This window comes from Salminus brasiliensis, chromosome 4 (assembly GCF_030463535.1).
Source record: "Salminus brasiliensis chromosome 4, fSalBra1.hap2, whole genome shotgun sequence".
Classification (NCBI taxonomy): Eukaryota; Metazoa; Chordata; class Actinopteri; order Characiformes; family Bryconidae; genus Salminus; species Salminus brasiliensis.
In genome coordinates this window covers 18,913,044-18,938,018 of record NC_132881.1, presented here as the reverse complement: position 1 = coordinate 18,938,018, position 24,975 = coordinate 18,913,044, and the positions used below count along the sequence as shown (strand labels likewise).

Genomic DNA, 24,975 nt, shown 5'->3' with positions numbered 1-24,975 from the left:
TCAGGTACTAATACCAGATTTGTCAAATTTCTTACACTCAAATAAAGAAGAGAAACTCTTAATAAAACATAAAACAAAAACTGCTGTTGCCTTACCAGTGGGATTTCCAAATTGGACCTACCTCCTACCACTACTACTCAGACACACACCATCACATTAATGCACATCAATCAATCAGAACAGAAAGGCTGACTCAAAATCCACTTGACTAACCGATCTCAGCAAGCAGTACTTCAGCATTGTGCCGGTGCCCGGTGCCCTGGTATACCAGGCCGATAGCCACAACAGCTGCCACCTGCACACTGTGCGGCACATCCAGTTCAGTGGAGGTGGGGGGTAGCAGTGCTGGTATGTGAATACTCAGCAAGCGCGTGATGGACATGTCCATGGTGCCCAACTTGGCTGCAGACACACCCAGCAAGAGCCCAATACTCGTCATCTCATGACCCTAAGGAGGAGACGAAAGTCTGGTTTTGACTACAGGAAACCCAAACTCTGTCAGCAATAAACATTTATAGCAGTTGTTTAAATAATGACAGTCATTATGTAATATGTTTTGTCTGTAAAAATGCCAGAAGACACCACTGAAAAACATGGTGTGGGGTGTTTTGATGAACCAAGGTATTCATGTGATCCACCAAAAGTAACACTTTTTGTACATGTCGCATTAGTGATTGACCAGTATAATTAATACTGCAACTCGGCAGATGCAAGTCAGCACTAAACACAGTAAAGCTTTAATGAGTTGAATCAACTCATGGTACTGCAAAAGGGTGCCTTTTCAAAGTAGTTCAGTAGCAGGATGGAGAACCTCAGCAAATACAATCTAATTTACAAAGTAAACCTCTACACATGTTCCAAACAATCGCATGTAGTTCATTCATTCATTCATTCATTCATTCTTTTTTATATCAGTGTGAGTATAGCAGGATGTTTTCTGCCGGTTTCTCGTAATTGAGTACTACCAGTGTCTAGAAAGCCCTGGCCAACAATCTCAATGTGGTGAAGGGGCAGTTTAAATACTTAGTGTATAGATGGAACTATAGATTATACACATGCACTGTGACCACCGAAAGTAGCGATAGAGCCTGGCCTGACTGGAAATGAGAGAACACAGAGCGCATTATAGCGCTATGCAGTGTCATAGTGAAACTCTGCTTTACGTTTGCCTTTCATGTGAGAAAAACAACAGGATGAGAGCAAAACTCGGAAAAGACAGACAGATCGAAAAAAATAGTGTATGTTGCCCTAATACAGGAATGGATAATAAGACAGAGACATGATGAAACAAAGATTCAAATCTCAAATCCAAAGTGAAAATTCACCCAAAGGCTAACAATGAATGAAACATATAGCTTATAATGAATGAAAACAAGAGGAGGAAGTATCGTATTTATGTTGAACTATACCTTTAATATAAAGCCCCCTTATTGCTTGCTTAAAATGTGCCTTAGGGGTAGTATCTCACTGACTAAAATTCACCAAAAACAATTTCAAAATCACTATAATCCTGGCTATGTGAGCCAGCCCTATTTCCACTGAATCCCTACTAATTCCCATTAAGCTTTGGCTTCAAAGTAACTGCTGTTACCAGTGCACTCCACACGTTCCAATACAGATCTCCATTATAGTTAAGCAGCAGTGAGTCACTCTGTTCAAACTGAATCACACCAATTTATACAGGCATGTGTGCACTTCAGTCACATTATTCACGGAAAACAGCATATTGTACTCTCTGGGGCAGTTATCTGCTAAACCCGATTTCCCTATTTATTTTTGTTTTTGCACTGATCTAAACCTTATGTATTTTTTGTTAAAATAACAGCTTGAAATCATTTTGATCGTACACGGACTTGAAATAAGTAGAATAGCTTAAGTCATTCTAGGCCCGGGACGTCTACTGCTGTGTGCAACTTGTGATCATATTTTTTTATTAAATCCTGAAATTTTACTCTACCTTGTCCGCATGGTTCTTTCACTTCCGATGCTAATTCTGTATCTCAGATTATAAACAAGTGCATGTTTACCATGGGGCTGTCAAAGCATGATTTGTATTTATGGCAGTAGTGTAAAAGTGAATAATGCTCTCCAACAGTGGGGGAGCCCAGTAGCAAAAGATTATGCATATTCCCACATACTGGTTCTTCATACAGTGAACAGAGTTGGTATTAGATGGGACGGTCTTTCCTGAATAAACTAGTGGCGGCAAAACACAGATTGACACGGCCATGAGAATCCATATTTTACACAAAATATATGTGCAATATCAATACCAACATGGAAAACCTATGCTCTAAATAAAGCACTATAGTAGTTTAGATGGACATCTGAGTACCTTTTGTTTAAATACTGTAAGTGAATGAACTAATAAATAATCAATTAGGAATCACAAATAATGTTCTGCATTTCCATAAGACCATTAATAAATATCATCAAATATTTCTTTTAAATATTAGTCAAATCTAAAACATCTAATGTAGATAGATTTTTCAAGCAGTAATCCAATAAGTCAATACTGAAATGACTCCAAATGTTATTGTGAATCCCTAATTGTGACACCTGTTTTATGACCTGCAGTTGCTAGATCAGTTGTTAGTAAAAGCTGCAAAAGGGTGCATGTAGTTACTCCTGCTGCTGCTACTAGCTAGTCACTGACCTTGGTGAGGTAGTCATGGATGTTTAGTGTGGCAAGTTTGGTGAGGTGGCCATTGAGGCCGAGGGCCATGAGGAAGCCAGCATATTCATTGGCAAGCTCAGCACTCTTGGGCTTGTTGTATGCAATCCATGCCGATTCCACCTGAGAGGCTGGGGCGATCTTTAGGCCAGCTGCCACTCCATTGTGGAAGCTGGGCCAGCTTGTCATGTTGGGTGGCACGTCAATGTTGCCGCTGTTCAGGTCCACCATGGTGTTTCTTGGAGGAGCCCGGCCTGCGAGTGGAAAAGAAGAAATAAAATATACGTAGACACTGGCTTTACTTTTCCACACAGGCATAGACTCAAAACAAGAATTAAATGACAACATCAAACAGTCCTATCGTATAGAGCATGATTTTGTATGAGAAAACCATCATACAAAATCATTCTTCATATTGACGTTAGGCAAGGATTCCAAAAAATTCCATATGCAGCAGAGTTTGATTAGCCAGTAATATGAGAGTAGACAGCCTATCTTGAAAAACAGCTCTCTAATTGTGTGCCACTGTTGAACCGCACAGCACAGGAAGAGGGGTATTATCTGTGAACATCATAGCACAGTGCTTTCATCTGATGAAGCAGGATTCAAATGCAGCATGAAAGAACATGGAAGCAACACTTTCATGGAAGCCAGAGCTTTCATATCAAATTCTGAAAAGAGTAAGACAGGTCAGCCACTATGCATTTCCTTGTTGATGTATTTCACCAACTTGTGAGCCAAACTGCCAAGGTCTCAGACCTTAATTAACTTGTTAGGGCTGTGGTTTGTTCACACTCCTCAATCGAAAAGGCAAGGTAATGCAAATGTCAAAGATTTATAAATACTTTGACTCCTCGATCCATTCAAAGCACTTTAAACTATTTTAAAGCATTTAATGCAGCCAAATCCTCAGTTGGTAAAGTAGTTTGGAAGTTAACAATGATTGAGATCTAATTGAGATCTGGAAGAGAAAGAAAACTGATCAAAGATTGCTAGGACGGCAAATTAAAAACCTTGTTTAACTGCAAAAGACCTCTGAAGACTTGTGGGGCACTGTTCTGTTGTTAAGCCCAGTTGTGAAGGTGTGTTGTTCTGTTGTTAAGACCAGAAATGGATCAATCATGTTTTGGGATTGGTTTGCAGTCCGTGGGCATGGGCAACTCAATGGACTAAATACAAACAAATTCACACCTTTAATTAAGATGAAAAGAGGATGGCAATCCTAAATACTTCAATGTACTACCCCAATGTAAACAAAATGCAGTAATTGCATAAATTGCATGAACCTGAATCTCAACAGAATGTTTCCTACATTCCTATAATGGAATTCATGAACAACTGAGGCTGTTCAAAGGGAGGCCTGTCCAGTTGCACTGCTGGAGGAATTGAATGTAGAGAAATGTATTATTTCTCCAGGGACATCCTAGCATAAGGACTTACCAGTGAGGTTGAGCTTGGGTACAGGCAGGGGTTCGGTTGGCACAGGGTGGTAAGAAAAAAGTGTGAAGAGACCTCTGCCTACAGGTAGAGCCATGGTGCGCTGGCACAGTTGCAAAAGCCTGAGACAAACAAGAGAACAATAGAGTTAAACTGCAACAGAAAAGATAGATTGGACTGTTTAGGCATGTGGTCTACATAATGGCCAGTTCAAGGTAGGAACCTAAACAAAACCCCCTTTTTTATAACTTCAGAAAGCTATCATATTGAGAAATGATTCTAAGGATTTAAATGCCAGGGTTCTTACTCTTCTAACAAAATATTTTTGTAATGCTTTTCCTGGACATTTTCTAACAGCGGTTGTCATGCTCTAACGCACCAGTGACAATTATTTGCATTATGATTCAAGGAGACTTTATTGTCGCATCACATGTGGTACATGCGGTGGAAAAAAAATTAAGATCTCAAGGTTCCACTTACACCCAAAGAGCAATAAATTGAATAAATAAAATAAAAACAATAAGAAGAAGAATGGTAGACATAAATGGGAAAGTGAGAAATCAAAAGAAGTGTAGCAGCATGAATGAATAAATAGTGGTAAAGTGACAGTCAGAGAAACAAAAAAACCAACACATTACATTATGCACATTATTGTCCTCACTTACTTGTTCTCCTTCTCCTCGATGTATTCATGTTCGCTGACATCTGGCAGGTGGGGCACGTTTACCCGGACGGGTCTTGAGCTTTGAAGTAGACGTCGCACCTCTTGCACACGCAGATCCTGACTCCAAATTAATCCCGTCACCTCTGGATGAAGATCTGCCATGCCATCCTCTTCCTCATCTGCCTCATTTGTTATGGGAGGCTCTACTGGCACATTTAGACCCACCATCTCAAATAAAAGCAAACAGGAAATTGAATAAAATAAACTAAAACAACAAATTTTACTAAAATTAGACAATTAGACAAAATCATCCTTAATGAAAAAAAGGGGTTTTCTGCTTAATTCAGGGTGTGCTGCTATGGAAATAAAAGAATAAAAGAAATAAAAGAATAGAATAAAATGGAATGGAATAAAAGAAACATTACAAAAACAATTTTTTTTAAAAAACACTACACTTTGGTTTTATCCCAAATGACACATTGCATGGTAGCAAACTCATTCCGTCTCACCCCGATCCCCAGACTTTATCTCTCTGTATTTCTTATGAATTACATAGGTTTCAATAGGTAGAAATACCAGGGCAACAGCATAACAGATTAAAAGAGGATGCATATTAAATGAAACTTCAATTTAAAAAAAAAGCTCAGTTGTGAAAAAATGATGGGTCTCATCTAATATTTAATTTACATATTGGAACTGAAACAGTGGTATGCAACCATCTCCATTTTCTAAAACGTTAGTTTCAGCTCAACTGATTAAAAACTAAAAAAAACCTTCAATGTATTCTGCAAATATACAGCATGCCAGCATATTCTTTCACTTGCTTACCGGCTTTTCTTTGGCCAAGGAAACTTTATGGGCCTGCTTGGTTAGGTCCTGTCGCCCAATCAGAGCACAAACTTCTTCAGACCAATCAGAACAGGGATGTTCTCTGCACTGGCTGATGGCATCTCTGATTGGCAGAGCTACTCCAAAAGGCACCGATTCCAGATCCTTCAGCAAAAAGCCTAAAAATGACCAAATCAGATTAAAGAATTCACTCATAGTTCCCAATATTTACATAAGGCAAATATTTACATTTGCCAAAAAAAGGCAAAACTGACATAGTTGAATAATAAGAGAAACACAGAAACGATATACTGTGAATCTTTTGTCTCTTCACTGAAAATACACTCCAACACACCCCCCTTCAAGGGTCTATATGTAAACAAACATTAATGTGTAACAACTGTATATTCATTGACATTAATAGTAGAGATGTGTAAAACTAATGCACCTTGTGAGGGAAGCAGAGTAAAAACTTAACACCACTAACCAGATTCCACTGTCTGGAGTACATCACTTAGCCCAGTATACTGGGTATCAGAACATAATAGAGCTAGAAAACACTGCTAACACCAGAAACAGTAACATTTAACCACAACCAAAAGAACAGAATCATCAGAAAATAGACTTATGTCCAAAGTTTTAAGTGCTAGATAAGTAGCCCTTTTCAATTGTGTTTCCACGTTGAGCTCCACATTGCAGTTCTGTATGGGAAATCTGTAAGGGCTCTCTCAGTTACTGTTCTGATTTGGACAGTGTTTTAAATATGGCAGTGTTAGTTACTCTACGTTTGAGAGTATAACGTAAATAATATGTATATAATAAACTTATGAGTATGCACATAGTCCACTAAGCCCTGTTAGCCATAAGTGAATGCTGGCTTTTCCTGTGTCAGTGTTCGCAGAAAGGTGACTAACTCTGCGATGCTATTTGAGTCCTAAGAGCCATTGCAACAAACAACTGTTTTCCTTCCATGCATTGATAAAGAATTGATGAAAATGGGAAATAAACCTGTAGTGCACACATGCAACTGAACTCACATTCAACTGATCAAAATTACACTATGACATTTGCTGATGTAGAATGAACCATGAATGTGAATCTAACCTGCAGAGGTCAACCACACCACCAGTTTCTCAGCAAGGCAGCCTGAAGGAGCACAGAGTTTTACACTGCTCTGCCTGTGTACACACAGTGTAATCACAATTTAAAATGCAAAAGCATTCTACAGACCATAAAACATTATGTACAATTATAGTTCTTAAGAAAAACCAAGTACACCACTGCACATGCAGCCAGATACAATAGTGAGGGGGGAAAACAATCATTACCTTCTAATAGCAGGTTCACCAAAACCTTTCTTCTGCCCTAAAAAAAGAGGTAAGAACACACATTTATTTACTTAACCATACATGCATATGTACACATTTTCACACTGTTATTTTGCAGCCTTCTGCAAAAAAATAAAGACATAATTAAGCATAAAATAACACTTAATACCCTATAATAAGAAATTAAAAAGAGTGGTATAGGTACTGTCGGTGGACAGCTAATTTTAGGTTTCTTACAGGTTTCTCTTGGCTCAGGACTGAGGCCAAAAAGTTAAATATTAGCTTAATTAGACTATAGAATCTTGTTTCTTACAGTCTGGGGCAGTTTTGGCTTTCTGGGGCAGTGGTGGCTCAGCGGTTAGAGCTCTGGGCTATTGATTACCGGGTTGTGGGTTCGATACCCGGGCTCATTTACCCTCTCTGCTCCTCGGGCAGCGCAGCAATGGCTGCACACTGCTCCGGGCACGTGTGCTCACAGTCACTGTGTGTGATTTACTGGTGTGTATGTGTGTTCTCACTGCACGGATGGGTTAAAGGCGGAAGCCAATTCGATCCGTTTCCGGCCACAATGGTGAATATGGTTTTGTCTCAAGAGTCTTTCACAGGCTTTCATGTGTATTTTACTGAGGAGAGGCTTCGGCCTGGACACTCTGCCATAACGCCCAGATTTGAAGTGCGCTGCAGTGACGGTTGACAATCGAGAAGTTTCTCCCATCTGCACACAGGATCTTTGTGCAGATGGACTCCGATCAAGATGTAAAACATCTCGAAGATGATCAAGAGAAGTGGGTCCCAGAACTAAATTACAAGCGTCATATCAATTGGTCTGACTACTTGCTTTCATACTAAATTAAAAATTTTCCATTTTAATAAATTTGCTAAAATTCACTTTATTATGGGGTATTGAGAGCAGAATGATGTGGAAAACATTTTAGCGCAAGGCCTCAACATAACAAAAAGCAAAAAAGTGGAAGGGTCCGAAGACCTTTTGAATGCATTGTGTATACACGTACACACACACACACAAATATAGTGATGATCTTTTATATTAAATCTCTAATCAGCAAGGGCCTGTGTGTAGGTCAACAATTCGGCTCCACAAAAAAACAAAAAACACATGTATTAGAGCAGAACATGCTTTTTAGGTAGATCATGAATCATTTAGAACCACCGAACAACTGCATGCATTATTACCAAAAGAAGCTACTGCTTAGTAACTACTGTGACTAATTGTTTACTGCAAAAAAAGGCCTTCATGTATCATGTCATATTACCCATCCTTATCAAATTAAATTATTCCCATTCATTAAAAAACAAAAACAACAACAAAAAAAAAACCCACACACCACCACAGCACTATTTACTATTTTTAACTGAGGATGTGAATATAAACCTAAATTTTAACTGTTCAATGTAACCTATTTCCCATGTCCTCTGACATAAATGAAGAGAGGGAACTCTCTTCAGCGGACAGTTGAGAAGACCCCTTCCATTCATACTCCACTATTTTTACACACGCCATCAAAACAGTGGCAACTCACCTGCAGAGAGCCTAGACAGGTACTTAGACATGTTATCCGAGACAGCGTTTTCATCTCTCACAACATACAAGGCATAGCTCTGAGACAGAGAGAGAGAGAGAGAATGAACATAGTGTAAGTGTGTGTCATTAACAGTGGGACAGCACCCATGCGGTTTCGGTTTTCTGCTGCAATGACAGTAAAAGTCAGTCTGGTTTTGTTAGCGAGAAATAGCGTGTTCACACTGATTCTAACCAAGACTGGAGTCATCAACCACATTACTGTATATATCAACCACGAAATGAAGGCAATAACATGCTTTTACAATGTATGTTTCATTCAGAGAAGGGACCATTTTTTCCAAATCAATAAATGGGAAAAAAAATCTGAGAGAAAATACAAGTGTAAAAAAGCAAAATGCATTCTCTTTTTCGCACACAAACACACACATATATATACACACACATACCCTAGTAATTTACTAGTGTAATAATATTAATACAGCCCACGCGTTCTTCAAATTCCATCTAATTTTCTGTGGGGTTCAAGTCAGGCGACTGCGATTACCACTCCAGACCCTTTTAGGACTACTTCTGAAACCAAGCTTTGGCAAACTCCCAGGTATGATTGGGTTTCTCGTCCAGTTGGAAGATCCAGTAATATGCAAGCTTAAGCTTCCTCACAGAAGGAACAACACCTGATTCGCATGTGTGCTCTTACCAGGGATTCTATTCAGGGGGTTGAACGCCTGAGACTGCAGTAGCCATTTTGCAGTGGAAGTGGTATTTTTTGTTGAATCGAAAAAAAGGTCTAAATAAAGTTACATTGGTTGTGTTGAGCTATTAAAATGTTTATAATAAACCTATTTTTACAAAAACACATCTTTACAAAATTTATACACTTGCATAATAGACAGTGAAACAGGTGAAGTGAAAGACAGTCAGTATGCAGGACTCTAATTTGCGGGTGGAGTAGACGGAGGGTTAAATGGAGTCTGTAATGTTCTGACAGAGAGAGGTACTGAGTAAATACAGCCTGTAATTGCATGACAGCGTGTCAGCGGCTCGGTGGGGTTGTGCGTCATTTCCCTTGGCCTGACGGGAGGAGACTGCCCAACCCACCCCCACCAACAACCCCACCCACTCCCTAGTGATTCAGCCTCACACTTTAATTAAGGTGGGGTGACTTTCACAAAAAAAACACACACACACACACACACACACACACACACACACACACACACACACACACCTCTTGCGCTCACTTCTTCACTCAGACATGCATGTCTTTCTCTCTCTCTCTCTCTCTCTCTCTCTCACACACACACACACACACACACACACACACACACACAAAGTGCCTTTGGTGGAGGAAGCAGCGGTGGTAAAATGTCATTATGGTTAGCTAGAAGCACTGTCATATAACTGTTTGACATTTCCATAGAACATGTGTCTGGGTTTAGGGACATGGAGTACACATTACACAGTTCTATGAAAGCAACAATTTTAAGAGCACAGTTCTGCTTACAATATCTATGAAGTAGCACCCCCTTTTGAGCATTTTCTAAAATACTGAATATTGGTCTGGTCCAGATTAAAGCATTTAATGAAAACAGATTGAAAACATTTTTTCCAAACCTTACCAGCACAAGCAGTTTGGTTCTCTCACAAATGCCTGGCAAGTAGGGGAATGGAGGCATGTCCTGTCCTCTTAGACAACTGCTGAGCCAGCCAAACACACAGGGCACCTCATTGTTCAGGTACACCGGCCAGTTCATCACCTCCATCTGAGCTTTAAATGCGCACACACACACACACACACACACACACACACACACACATAAAACACACACAAAGGTTTCATTCACATTATCCTCTAAACTAGGGTTCAGAATCTGTTAAATGTTAAATCACTTCAGTGACTATAATAGTTTATATGATAATGAACAGAGCTGAATGCTTTAAAATGTTCTCATCCCTCGTCACAAGATCCTCCCCATCATAGCAATACAGGCAATATGAAAAACATGAAAACAAATCATTTAGTATTAGTGATACTGTAATATGTAATGTAATATTATAAACATAAAATAGTTAAATAACATGAAAAGCTCCTCTTTTTAAAATGCCTTTATAATCTTTATCAATAGGATTAATAATGCTGCATTCATTACAACTGGAAGCTTGTATTTTCCAACTTAAAATATCCTTCTCATGTAAATGCATTCATTCATGTTGTTTAAGGCCAGGAAAATGACAGTAAGCTAGCATTCGTTTGTATGCTGTGTGGATATAAAACACATTTTAAAAGTCTTTGCATTTGTATTAAGTGGACGTAGGCAAATCATTACTCATTAGTGGAACTAATAATAAACAATTATGGCCCAAAAACAGAAATAAAAGCCCATGGCTGACCAAAACTACTGCACAAAAAGACACATGGTATTTCTTTTTCCAAAAGCACGGCCATGGTTATGTAATGTCATAGAATGCGACTTAAAAGTCAGAACTTTCTGAGCATGAATTAGGAAATGCAGAGGCACAAAACACTTATATGCTCTACAATGTATACATAAAAAAATAGTTATATATAAATATAATATAAAGAGCATACGTTTATTTAATAATATAATTTGTCCCATTTTTAACAATCATTTGTTGAATGAATAGAGATGCCTTCAATCTAATGAAGGGCCCCCGTGCCATTGATCGGCCACTTACCCTGATCGATCACACAGGCTTCCTTGAAAGTTTTGATGAATGAGGGGTAATCGCGCCAGTACAGATCAATGTACTCCTCCAACTGCAGGTCCCTGATGAGAACAGGAAGAGAGAGATGAAGGGGATGAAAAAAACAATTAGTAGAAAGGAGTCCGATCACACGAATTAGAGTGTCAATAATTACACTTATTCTAGTATTAGTATTAGTGGGTCGTCAGCTTTGAAGGGAAGGTTTTAATGCGATATCACTGGCGATTACGTAAAATCAATTCACAAAACTGTACAAATAAGTCCATGTAACATTTTAGACAACCACCTAAGATGATAAGCAAAAGTATTTAAGTAATTCTAACACAAATAAATGTGGAACATGGGCTCTTGTTTTTTTTTTATATAAAAACTTTCAGTTAGGGAGAATGGTGAGGGGCAATGGGTCTAAAAGATGATCTCCCATTTTACACTCCAATGACCCATAAAAACCCACAGCATCAGGCAAACGATTACTGATCTCTTTAACACCTTAATTACACCCCTATCAAATAAATGTGATAAATCCTCACTACAAAAGAGTTTTGGGACACAAGCACACAACGGACAGAGAAAAGGGCTAGGCCTACAACACACACACACACACACACACACACACACACACACACACACACACACACACACAAAAGAGCAATCAAACAAGCTCTCTCAGCTTCTCTGTCCTCCGTCAACACAAAAGCAAACAAGCTCTTGACATTTTCTGAAACAATCAGATGAGATTTTTCAGCTAACTATCCAAAAAGAACATTTCGTTCACAACAGAAAGAGAGCTGTCATTTTTGCGACAGTCACAATTATTCAAATAAAATATACACCCACTCACACAAATAAATACACATGTACATTATCGCTGCACAATAAAAACCTTGTAAGTCCAAAAATAGCAAAAAGTCTTCAATGGAAGTAAATGTAAAAAAAAATTAATCAAAGTAATTTTACAGTATTTCTATTGGTCCATTCATTATTAAATGTTGAAACATTCATACTTTGACTAATCAAACCGTATCCCAACAATCAGCATCTACTGACATCTCTAAGCAGCTGATTAAGTTAAAGCCAGTGTCTACTCATTTTTATGACTCTGTTTTAACTATCATTTATTGTTTTGTGATAAATTATATGTAAACCTTTTTTTTTTTTTTTTTGGTAATTTCTGGTAATTTCTGAATTTTTGGTAAAAAAAAGTCATTACTGGCACACACTTGCTAGGTTAAACCAGTTAATTTAAACTCTGTGCTCAACATACATTCGTGTGAGGTCTTTCCTTCACTAAAACACTGTGGTAATGTTTAGTTTGTTCGATTGCTTGTGCATCTCTAGTTTATTAGAAACTCATCTGTTCTCTCAGTTTTGTGATGGGATTGCTGATGAAGTTTCCTTTTCATGACTCCTTCATGATATTATCATTGTGCAAGCAAGGTCCAATAAACAATGCACCACCTTCTTGGTTAAATTTGCTTGCAAGTTCTTGGCACTCATACAGCAATTCTAAATATATGTGATTCTTACCAGCATTCAAATAGTTCTGTCGAAGGAGTTTTGTTGGCCTTCCAGTTCACAGTTTACAACTACAAAATGCTCTTCTTATAGGTTTCCCTTTAAGGGAATTGGTTACTTTTTCACACGTGCATAGAGGAGGTCATGTTAATACAACTTTTGAAAAAGTTAGGTTTGCACAGGCTGTACTGACTGATTTAGATTGTTTTAACCTTAAAATGTTATAAAAAAAAATAAAAAAAACAGTAACTGTACAATATGATTTACTGAAAATATTGTTTTCTGTTTATTAGCTTCAGAGGCTTTACTACTTCTAAAAATGTTATTTTACTGCAATAATTGTGTACCTGGCCAGCTGCTGCAGGAGGCCCACGAGGGCACGGGCACCACTGCGCTGAAGCTCGTTGAGTTTTAAGTCCTCATAAAGCAGATGCAGAACATAAAACAGTGCAGGAATGTGAGGGAAGAGCAGAGCAGACGGCTCCAGACCTACTGCTGGCCCGCTGTCCTCCATACTCGCAGGAGGAGATATTGACTTCAGATCCGGAAAACCTGGCACTGGCCGCACCAACACCTGGCAGTGATAGTCTGAGGCACAGAGGTACACCCAGTCCTTGAGAGGCCAAGAGGAAAGAAAAATCGATTAATAAATAAATGAACCTTATCAATTTATCCTGCTTTTGTTGGAGTAACTACTAATAACCGTGTTATTGAGGTCAGAATGTTGGATAATCACCACTAGGGATGCACCGATACCAATCCGATACCATTGCTGTATTAATAAATGGGAGAGACTTAAGGCATTAGGATTGACTTGATCATTACTTTATATAACAAATTAACACAGATATAAAATGTCCTAAATTGCCATTTGTCATTTATTTATTTGAACATTTAGTGCATTCTCACACCAACAAATTAAAGTGAAAGGATTGGTTCCATGGATCGGCCTAATTATCCCATACCCAAGCTAGCTAATTTTGTTAATATCCGGACCGATATCCGATCCTAATATAACCATTCCACCTCATGTCCAACTCATCCCACAAGAATTGGATGGAGCACCATCATGCCAGAGAACACTGTTACACTGCTCAATACTGAGAGGCTTTAAACCCATCTAGCCCACGCCTGGCATTAGGCATTATGCTGATAGGTTCATGTTTATCTGTTCTAGAGTCTTATTCTATTGGCAAACATCTCTACTTCTATACATCTGTGTCAGTAATGAGTGCAACTTAAGTAGCTGAACGTATTCACTAGAAGGGCTCTCGACAAACACAGTACCATAATTTAACAACTGAGTATTAATAATAAGTGTCTTTGTCCAGAACACTTACCTCATCAGAGCCAGTCTCTGCAGGACGAGCTTTCTTGGGAGCTATTACTGGAGAGAGAGGCACTTCAAAATGGAGCTGTAGAGAAAGGGGCTTATGGGTCAACAACATAAGTTAAAGCATTAATTATTTGATTTATGGTGTACACAGGTCTAGTGACGGTTACATTAAATAACTCATTGTCCCAACAGCACTGACAGTATAGGCAAGAGCTACTTTACTCACATTTCGTGTCCAAGCAAGTCGCTCAGTGTTATAGCCCATTAGTGTCATGAAGCATTTGACAAACAGATTCCACTCTTGGTGCAGGCTAGGACCCCCAGGAGCATTATAGTTATTGTACCACTTTACCAGCACCTTCATGGCAGTATCTTTAGGCAGAATGAAACGAATAGCCTTCAAGCATCTCTTCACTGAAGGGGAAAGAGAATGGAAGTTGGTAATTTAGACAAGCCAGCTGCAAATTATCACGGTTTACACAAGTATTATTCTATTGTTGCACATTTACACTAATAATTAAAATTCACAACCTTCTACTTGATTGAAATGACAGCAAGATATTTTGAATCATGACATGTAGACCTCAGTACACAAAATAAGATTTTGAATCTAAATTAAGAAGAGGTAAATGATGGTAAATCTAGAACTGAATTCTAGAACAATTCTATACCAGTTTTCAATCAAGGGTGCCAGTGAAAGGATAGTAATAATAAAACCTGGATTTGAGTGCATAAGTAGGTGGGAAGGTGGGGGGCATGGTAAAGAAAATGGATGACTATAGTTAAGAGGGTCCCTGCCAACAAGAGATTTATAGGAGGCTGGTTGCCATTGCGTTGGCCTATGTGACTGATGGAAGCACAGCAGCAGGCGGTAAACAGGGGGGGCTGATTGTGCACAACATTGGAGGCATTAGCGCAATAGGATTAATTGAAACAGCAGGAAGTGTATAGGATTTTACCCTGGTCAAATTTAGTGGAGAGGGGGGTGAAATGTGAAAAAAAAAAAAATATATAAATAAATAATAATAACCGAACACCAAAGTGGGTAAAAGATGTATGCATGTACACTGAGGCATGTACAAGGCTGACAGGAAATAGACTGCTTCAAAAGTAATGCCCAAAAAAGGAAATGGGGGGTTGGTACTTAAAACACACACACACACACTTTACTTAAACGTAAACATGCAGGGAGCACACATTCCTGTAATTAGTGGCCTACCATACCACACAGAACACAAATCATCATCTATGATCGAAATGAAATTAAGCTCTTAATGAATCTGGCAGGATCTTAATTGGCAAACAAGCTGCAAAAGGTCAAAACAAAGCTGGTTAAAATGTCACTTTATTAGACGTGGACAGACCCTTCTTTTAATTCGAATGGCTTAATAGGAGGGCGGAGAGGTCGTTATTTGCAGTAATTCTAGGGAGAAGCAAATGAGATCAGGTCATGACAAAAAGCCAATTAATAAAGACATTCAAATATGCCACAAGACAATTACGCCCAATGGCTGTGACCGGCAATATGACCGAACACTAAAAAGAAGAAAAAAAAAAAAAGAGCAGGCATTATTATATTATATCAGATTATATCCTGTTTCTGAGCCCTGATGGGAGGGGGTCAAACAACAAAGTAAGTAAGAATCCATAAGTAAGTAAAATAAATGAATAAATAAAAATTTTACATATTTGGGTATGATCAACAGACAACAGCATGCTCATTAAATTAATCTGAAATGGCTTCCTAAATAAGACTAGAATACTTTAATCCAAACATAAATTGTACTACACTTGTGGGGGGATAGAGGATAGGAGATCCAGATTGAGGTTGTAAAAGAGTGTGCTGAAGGCAGATCTAGGTGTAGAATTTCATAGTTTATATCCATTGAATCAGCTGGAGGTGCTATATGCAGCATGGCATGGCTAGTGTGTCTGCATGTTCTTCTGACCTAGCTCTGATGTAGCCACCTCAGGAACAGTGATCCTCAACATTGAGCCATTACTGAGTTCCTGAAACATACAAATCCAAAAAAAGGACAAATTATATTCTGGTCATCAGAAACAAAATGCATCAATATAGTAAATAAACCTAATTTGCAGCAAGGACTCAAAGCAACCATCTATTAAAAACCCTTCAAACATCATATGAACCAAAATAAGTTCAAGCCATGTAAGACTGTTTTGACGGCTCTGAAATGAAAAGACCTGTGGCAGAAAAAACATGCTTCAGCTATCCTGACAAATCAAGCCCTGCAGACAGACAGGCTGGATGCTGGAGCAAGAACCTTATTGAACCTCATCAACGACATGACAGGTTCCTGCTGCTCTGGTATGCGCGGACACAGACACACACACTTTCTTTTGTGTCAGACTGAAAATGCAGCCTGGACACCATATGCCACAAGCAATTACCAGCTTTTGTCTATAGTAACACAGGGGCAAGTACAATGATTGATTTTCTCTACCTGCACTCAAAAACATTTAATCTTACCATGTAAAAGAACATTTTCAAATTAAAGGCTTTTTTTTTCTTTTAAGATTAACTGGCTAATCTTGTGACTCTTGCTGACTTAAATTGACAAATTGAATTTCAAAAACACTAAACTGCGCTCTTATTTTTAAGCAAGTGTCCCTTCTTGGAGAGCAGTGTGGGATTTATGCACTCTTCACGCCTCCTTATGGAAATTACTTTTAGATTATCTACTTTTTATTTAAGATCTATTTTCTTGTTTTAAGAAACCCTAAGTAAAAATGAACATTAAAGATGATGACAAAAAATATTTTGATGTTTGAAAGTAAGTGACTGCTTGCAGCGTCCATTTTGCAGCGTGTTGATATTATCCGCATCTATCAGAGAATTAAAAGGTTTCTCCATTAAATACCACTATTTATAAATGTCTCAATCTGTTTATCCCTCTGTTTATATGTGAAAAGTAAAAACAAAAAGAAAAATAAAAAGGGTTTGTTGTGCTTGTCTCCTAATAAGAACAACGCAAACCCTTTTTTTTTTTTACTCAAAGCATTACAAAAATGGATGAGTATGAGTAGCTTTAAACATTGTAGAGAAGCATTTTTAATTCAGGTAGTTCCATGATTGACGCGCGCTTCAAGAAAAGCTCACTATGCCCTGTACCATGAACTGATCAGTATGCCAAAAGTTTTACAATCAATACAAGCATGAACTTGGAAATGACGTAACTGAGTACAGGAATGATACGAGGAAGAAGCTGAAGTGCAAGTGAGAACTGGCAGAACTAAGCTTCTATAAATATTTAGAGCAGTAGAGATGTCTAATCTGCATTAAATGAAAAGCATGTACAAATAATCTCCATCCTGAGTACTGGCTGATACCGATCTATTACTGATCCGATCTGTGTTTTAATAAATAATACATCCACAGCATAGGTATGAAATGCTGACAATTTATACTAAAGTAAAATAATTTTATTTTGGAAATTTTATTCTATCAAAGTTGGGTCAGTCTCAGTCCCACCAAAGTTCAGTCTCATGACAACGCTACTGTAATCAAGTCCAACTGACCAGCGTAACCCGGTTGCTGACAGGGTCTCTTAGAGCTTGGATGTGTGGCGCAGCCTGCTGGAAGGGCGAATCGTCCAGCCAGGATGACTCATGGTGCTGTACTAAACTTCGCACCCCTGACACCGGGGATGGCATGTCCGGCTGTATGTCAGAAAAAGAGAAAGAAAAATGAAAGTCCACGTCATTTAGCAGTATCTCATGACAATGTACAACAATAACAGTCAGACAATGTAATTAGTAATCTGGGCAAAGTAGAAGTCTCAGGTGGAGCTATAGCACTAAATCAATTTGCTCTGAAGCAGTTTTCCTGTAAGATTACAGAGAAAGCCATTTCAGCAGTGTGGTTTATATTATTATCAAGCTAATGATCAGTATATAGTGATTGAGTGACTGAAGCATACTTCAAATTCTCAAATTACATTTGGTTTTAAAGTGGTTCTTTTTACTATTGTACACCTAAATTGATAGAATTCATTTGTTTTACTGATTTAATTCTCAGAGCAACAGAGAGAAATGTCTCTAGTCAATGCATATAATAAAAGTCAATTTAATACAGCTCATAAAAGGCCTTTTTTGCTTCCTCACAAAAACAATATGGTACCTCCTCGAGTCTGCTCATATGCTGGACTGTTGCCTTGGCAGGAGTGCTCACATTCTCCAGATGGGTGTTCAAAGGAGGCAGATGATTGGGCAAAGTGAAATTTGGTGACAGAAGGCCTTGCACAAATACTTTGCTCACCTAAGGAGGAAACAGACATGTTCATGCTTGCTGTGGCCAGGTGTTAAGTAGCCACGATTTAAGAGCCACAGTTTTAAGTCAGTCCACCCATCTGCAAAAAAGGTGGGACTATTTCATTTAAAAAAACAAAAAAACAAACACAAATTACTGCAGAAGTCTTGAATGCAACAACCAGTATTGTTTAAACACCTAATACTCTACTGGTACACTGAATTTGGCATCAATTTTTTTTTTTTTTTTTTTTACAACAATTTGTTTTTGATAATACAGTGCAGATAATCTATATTCATTCTTTTTCAAACTCTGTTGACAACTGCAACATGTACGCACTTGACTTTCGTCTCAGGAAAAAGCTCATGTATAGCCCCGACTTTAGGGTGGTGACAAACTCTCGACCTTGTCTTAAGTACCTTCCACTCTGGTTTCAGAGCTGAACAAATCTATTTCTTATAGTTACACATTATACATAAACAATTTCTGTGGGTAATAGTGTTTCACAATAATGTTCAGTGACTTATCAAAGGCTTCTGACATAGTTGATCAATCCCTGCAGATAATTAGATTGTCAACTACTGGTTTGATGCCTCTGCATGTAAACGGTTTCTGAATTATTTATGAGCTCTCAGTGTGACGGCAGGGAATGTGTCATCAAAATTTCTGGAAACAAACTAAGGTGTCCTGCAGGGATCTATTCACGGTCCAATTTCATTTTCTATTTATATAAACAATTTTGCCTTGATGTTATGTGGCTGTAATAATAATCTATATTCAGATGGCACTGTGCTATACTGCTGTGCTAACTGTGGACATTCAGAGCTTTGAAGTGGCTTTTAAGATTGTTCAAAGGGCACGAAATCTCAAACTTGTGCCAAATGTTGATACACTGTGGTTCTTCAGTTCAAAGATATTTAGTACAACAGGGCAGAGAAATGGAATTTGTTTCATGTTTGGCTTGATTAAATTTCTTATGTTGTAATTTACAAAACCTTGAGGTGTATAATTACTGAAGCACTACAAATGATTTTAAATTAAAAAAAATGGGACAGCCCACTCTCAGTGTCTAAACAGCCCACTGCTGTCATATTTGCTTATTTTATGAAATTCCCTTTAAGCCACTTTCAAAATCAACTTTTCTTTATATTGGAAGGACAACAGCTACAAATACTAATTCTATAAGAAAACAGCTGTGTTTCATTCTATCCTGGAAAAGGCTTTGATATAAAGTGCTCCACATTAAACAATCTTTGAGGCACTGAATGCTCTTACTTATTATTTTGTTCTGGCTTCCAAAACATTCCAAAGTTGTCTACTGCTTCAACTGCTTAAGTCTTTAAAATTCATGCTGAATTAACTCACAATAGCATGTGACGTCAGTCTGCAGAAGAACTAAACGCAAAGACAGAAGCAACTGTTTGGCCTGTTGGAGGAAAGTGCTCTTATTGACGAACATCAAGAAAATGCTTGCAGAGGCTTCAAACATATCCAAATAGCTAACTAGGCTAATATTTTCTACAGTTTTAAAATTCAGGAACCAATTTTGGTACTATAAAGAATAAGAGAGATGTGCAAATGTAAAGAACCTTTTAAAGTACAAAGAACAATCACTTGATATAAAGGTTCTTTACAAACCAAAAGAACCATCTCAAGCACCTTTATTTTTTTAAATGTTTGATTGGTGAGCTTTCACTTCCACTCGAACAGCATCACACTAATTAAGACTAACTAAGATTCAACGATCATAACGAACCAAAATTTTAAACTGGCACATTTGTGCTGGATAAAATGGGAAGTAGCCACCCAAATATCTGTTCAGTGCCATTTGCTTTGATATAATCGATCCTTGCATGCTTGACCACTGTATCCTTCTACCACATGCCTCTCACCAAGTGAGTCAATGTGTTGTTCTCATAGTAAGGTTACTTAGGCTAAAGAATACGTTTCATGTAAAATCACAAATGTTATGTGACTAGAAATACATCTAACTATTCTGAATATATATATAAAACATAAAAAGTATACTTGCAAAAGTATACCCATTCTTCCCATTTTGTCATACAACCTGGAATGTTTAGCATACCTACCACTTTAAATCTGTAAAACAAACAAAAAAATAAGACACCCCCCACGTTTCACCTCACCAATTTGGACTGCTTTTTGTAGGTTCACTACATAAACATTCAATTCACAAAAAAAGGAAGAACTCCAAGTGGGATGTAAACTCACAAGCCACTGTACATGTAGACAAAGAGGGGGAGAAGAACACTGAATAAATGAAATCTTACACGTGTGACTCCAGTATACAAGACCAGGCTGCCATTGGTCTCCAGTACCAGCAAGGCATCAATGTCCTAGCAACACACAAAAACACCAAAAACTTTGATGACTCAGTTGGCACACTCAGTAACAATAATCAATTCTCAAATGTAATACCACAAGACCTTACCTCCAAGGGTGCAGCATCTTTAGCAGGAATGGTGGTAAGTGACGCAAATATCAGTTGGTTAGTTTCATTGCTCTCAAGAAACTTCACACATCTAGCACAGTCAGACAAGAAAGAGGACAAGAAAGCAGTTTAGAAATGAATACCCTTGCAAAATTAGTAGAAACAAGAAGTACAAGAACATTCTTTTTTTTAGAACAGCAAAAACAACAACTTGAGAAAATTAACCAATGATAAAAAACAAACAACCTGAGTTGCTGGTGGGATTCAACCAGGAAGCAGAGGTATTTGCTCTCACATAAGTCAGAGGTGATGAACACTTTAGAGGCCTGGCTGCTCTTCTCCCTAAAACAAACAAACAAAAAAAAACATAGAACATAAGCTATTGAAACATTTACCATTTGTATAAGCATGGTATACTTCAGGGACATAAATGGACTCCTAGCCTGTGTGACGTAGTAGTGGTCTCTGTCCACAGCTGTTCAATGCAGAGGTCAGGCAGGATGGGCTCCATCTCAGGAAGGAGGGCTGTATCATTTAGCGTGCTGTTGGGTGAAGCCAACAGGCTGTGTCCACGGGGGGCCGGGGAGTGGCATGACATGTTAAAGCGCTGTGTTCCAGTAAAAGAGGGAGCCGCAGTGCCAGGGGAGTGGGCTCGACTAATGAGAAAGCACATACAATGAATATATTATATATATATATTTATATATATATTTTTTTTTTCTTTAAAGATAAAACACCTATGGTGTAAAAATGCATTATGATTGATCTTCCACAGAATACAATTATATATATATATATATATATATATATATATATATATATATATATATATATATATATATATATATATATATATATATATTTTTTTTTTTTTTTTTTTTTTTTTTCCCCCATTATTTTGTGACCAGCATCCAATACTTGCCTACTATTTAAACCGTTATTTCAGTCACATGCACCCAGTGTCTTTATAACAATAATTGAGAGTAGTATCGAAACAAAACTCGAAAGCAAAAATAAGGTAAATTGTTTGGGGTTAAAGATTTACTGGGGTGTGACGAGGGCAAAGCCAGGCTAACCTGAGGGCAGCCATGTTGGAGATGTTGGGAGAGTGTGTGCGAGAGTGCAGGCTGGGGGAAGCTGGGATGCGGCTTTGGTTGTGCAGGGCGTGGCAGTGAAGCGGTGACCCAGGAGAGTCCAGTCGCGTCACATTCCTCAGATGAGCTCCAAGGAAGCTGTGGGCAGCGGCAGGTGTCTGAGTAGGACCGTCTTGCCCAGGATACTTCAGCACTGTGGACTGCTCCTTCAGAACATTATAGGTCAAAACGTTACTCATTCAATTACTCAAAGTGTTCAAAGTGTCACTTAAAAACTACATGCATTCCATCACTCTGTATCAGCAGGTGCAGAATACTACGGTCATAGCTGTCCCGCTGTTACCTCTGGTGTGACTTTGCGCAGAGCCCAGACAGTATGAGTGCACTGCAGTGCATCATAGGTCACAATGATAGAAGGTTCCTCACAGGAGAAAACCACTCGAAGTGTGCTGTCGGATACATATTGCAGGCGCACTGACTCAAACAGGCCTGCCAGACACAGGACACCAACAATTAGATTTCAGTACCATTAACAAGTGGTATTGCGTGATCTCTACTAGTGACCAGTGCAGTTGTCAAAATATATTGACATCCACATGCTCATCTTCATTTTTGTTATATGGCAGATATTTGAATATGGAATGTTGTTTGGAATAAAAAAAAAAAAAGCATTAAATGAGAAGAGGATACAAGCAGCTGATATAGCATCTTACATACTACGAAACCATGACATCTAATCCTATTTTACAGAATAACTGGGAAGGTGTTAAATCCCACCAAAACACAAGTAAATGATCATTTTAACAATTTATATTTTATCTTCATACAGTGTACTTCTTCAGAAAATGAAGGTATGTATCAGACAGTTAATAAGAGAAAGATAAGACGGGTGCAGACCTGTGGACTTGCAGACAACAGGTGCTATTTCATCCAACGGATGAAGCATGCTAAAGAGAGTCGGAAGAGGCTCCCTGACAGAAAACAAAAAATATAAATGCAAAACCTATCCCAGAAGCCCCTTAAAAAAACAGTAATTTAGGATATTTAAAACCACACAAAGCCTAGATAGTATTTTGCGATTACTACCAAAGGCCAGTGAGAATGGAAAAAATCTAGTACCTTATAGGACTCATGGGAGCATCAGATGTGATGTTTTTGCGCTCAAAAAGCAAGCCGAACTTGGTTGGCCACAGGGTAGAGACCTAAATGGCAGAGATAAGGGTAAATGGATATTAATTATGCTTTCATGCGCATGGAACTATCATTACACCTAATTAAATCCAACTCTAAATGTCCAGGCCTATTTTTGTTTGTGCTAGATGTATGCCACCATCACTGAGGTGCCACAAACAGGCATTATCTGCATCCTGCAGCATAGATATACCTATTCAGACTTCTAGAAACAAATGTCATAAACGTCTGCAGTGTTTATTTTAACGTATTTACATAATGGTGAACAAATACATATGTACACCAAGCGTATATTTTCATGCCTTTAATCATTACAGAGTAATAATCTCATGTAAGACACAGTTTAGCTTCTTGCATTATATATTGTCAGCATCAGAACAAACCAATCTACAAAATGACAAATTTACGGGAGAAACAAGAAACATCCTTAATCCTTAAACATCCTACGTCATTGATTTTTGCCAAATTATTTTACTATAAATTTTGGAATAAAGTCCATTTATATGAAATTGTCATTCAGTGTAAGGGACAACTAGAATTTTTTAATTATGGGGGGGTGGGGGGGTGGAAGCAATGACACCATTCCCACTCCCACTTCAGGTTTGCCATTTACCCACTCACACAAAGAAGAAAACTGATTTATATGCACATCATATGCAGCAATTACTTTAGAACAGTCATTGTGTGTGAGCTATAGTGGTGACATTATTAATTATAAGGGAAATTTTTTACATTTTCAAATTAGCCAACTTATCACTGCACAAATTGTCCATAAAAATTAAACAGTAAAATAATCAGATCACATCAGAGTTCTTGTGAAACAACAGCATTTGCCAAGTCTGTTAAATGTGTTCTGCGAATGATGATGCTTGTCACCTGCAAGCAAGCCCCTTTGTGTTGTCACTGTGCCAAATCAGCCATTACTACTAGTACAAGAGTGGAATGAACAAAATCTAGCCAACATCAGCAGCTAAGGAAATCATTATGATTAGGCTTTTTAAATCCCACACAGGGCCAACTAATGGTATGCAAAAAAGGGTAACAGTGCTCTGTGATGTGAGGGAAACATTTGTAAATATTTCAAATATCACAAATAATTATTTTTAAGAACAGTTTTTTTTATCTGTGAACATAAATAAATAAATACTTGTTTTGAAAGTGATGATGTAGCATAAAACATCACTAAAGCTCCAGTGTGGTACACTGTATGCTACCATACCTGAAAAGGTAGTGGAGAGATGAAGTCCTTTCCACTCACAGTGTGGACATTCACACACATGCTCTGGACTATGCAGATGCCTTGTTCAATTATATCCTTTTCTAGTTTAAAGAAAGTTTAAAGACAGGGATCAGGTCAATAATTGCATCAATCATCATTTTGCAAAATCAACAGTATGGACACATGAGAACACATTTAATTACAAAGCGACGATGTAAATGCTGCTTACCATCTTTACGAGATTGAGGAACAGTGAAATTACACCACAAAGCCTACAGAGGCACAGTGAAATAAATGACAATGTTTAAGGATAAAGCAGACTGTCTACAACATCAGACAAATAAATACTTGGTATTACTTAAAATGACAATTACATAGCACTTTTCCCACATTAGGCATCAACCATGTTAATTCCATATACTATACTACACTATACACATAGTTACTTATTATCTAGTCTGTGTCATCTCAACATATGGTGCATTTTAAATGCATCTTCCCATTATGTTTTTATAAAAGCAGTTTTTAGTCACAATACGCTTTTCTGAACATATCATGTACATTGACAGTATTCCCCCCCATACTGGCCAGATGCTTGGGTCAATTAAAGAGGTTTAAATAAGACTTCCATGCAACCCAAGCACTGTAGCTGCCACAAATTACAAAATGACCATTTTGCTGTTATGACCAGCTGCAA

General features: G+C 38.1%; 2 protein-coding genes across 4 annotated transcripts in view; one reads left to right on the top strand and one right to left on the bottom strand.

The window, feature by feature from the left end:
- The window catches only part of anapc1 (anaphase promoting complex subunit 1), a 42,676-nt gene that overhangs the window by 14,753 nt on the left and 2,948 nt on the right, over positions 1 to 24,975 (bottom strand). For 2 of the 3 annotated variants that reach the window (XM_072677486.1, XM_072677487.1), the window contains exons 4-29: positions 24,508 to 24,550; positions 24,279 to 24,379; positions 22,988 to 23,070; positions 22,766 to 22,839; positions 22,212 to 22,357; positions 21,851 to 22,074; positions 21,218 to 21,430; positions 21,021 to 21,116; positions 20,775 to 20,865; positions 20,614 to 20,679; positions 18,194 to 18,331; positions 17,593 to 17,733; positions 16,002 to 16,062; positions 14,279 to 14,466; positions 14,057 to 14,131; positions 13,064 to 13,329; positions 11,172 to 11,263; positions 10,094 to 10,242; positions 8,473 to 8,551; positions 6,932 to 6,968; positions 6,708 to 6,781; positions 5,604 to 5,782; positions 4,777 to 5,003; positions 4,115 to 4,233; positions 2,657 to 2,928; positions 214 to 448 (exon numbers count right to left, since the gene is read on the bottom strand). In XM_072677486.1, coding sequence (XP_072533587.1) covers positions 214 to 448; positions 2,657 to 2,928; positions 4,115 to 4,233; positions 4,777 to 5,003; positions 5,604 to 5,782; positions 6,708 to 6,781; positions 6,932 to 6,968; positions 8,473 to 8,551; positions 10,094 to 10,242; positions 11,172 to 11,263; positions 13,064 to 13,329; positions 14,057 to 14,131; positions 14,279 to 14,466; positions 16,002 to 16,062; positions 17,593 to 17,733; positions 18,194 to 18,331; positions 20,614 to 20,679; positions 20,775 to 20,865; positions 21,021 to 21,116; positions 21,218 to 21,430; positions 21,851 to 22,074; positions 22,212 to 22,357; positions 22,766 to 22,839; positions 22,988 to 23,070; positions 24,279 to 24,379; positions 24,508 to 24,550 — 3,469 coding nt within the window. The remainder of the gene's footprint in view (positions 1 to 213; positions 449 to 2,656; positions 2,929 to 4,114; positions 4,234 to 4,776; positions 5,004 to 5,603; positions 5,783 to 6,707; positions 6,782 to 6,931; positions 6,969 to 8,472; positions 8,552 to 10,093; positions 10,243 to 11,171; positions 11,264 to 13,063; positions 13,330 to 14,056; positions 14,132 to 14,278; positions 14,467 to 16,001; positions 16,063 to 17,592; positions 17,734 to 18,193; positions 18,332 to 20,613; positions 20,680 to 20,774; positions 20,866 to 21,020; positions 21,117 to 21,217; positions 21,431 to 21,850; positions 22,075 to 22,211; positions 22,358 to 22,765; positions 22,840 to 22,987; positions 23,071 to 24,278; positions 24,380 to 24,507; positions 24,551 to 24,975) is intronic. The other variant, XM_072677488.1, reaches the window with a different exon arrangement.
- The window catches only part of LOC140554459 (arginyl-tRNA--protein transferase 1), a 320,650-nt gene continuing 299,657 nt past the window's right edge, over positions 3,983 to 24,975 (top strand). Inside the window, exon 1 of the mRNA XM_072677494.1 lies at positions 3,983 to 3,986. The gene's annotated coding sequence lies outside the window, so the exon portion shown is untranslated. The remainder of the gene's footprint in view (positions 3,987 to 24,975) is intronic.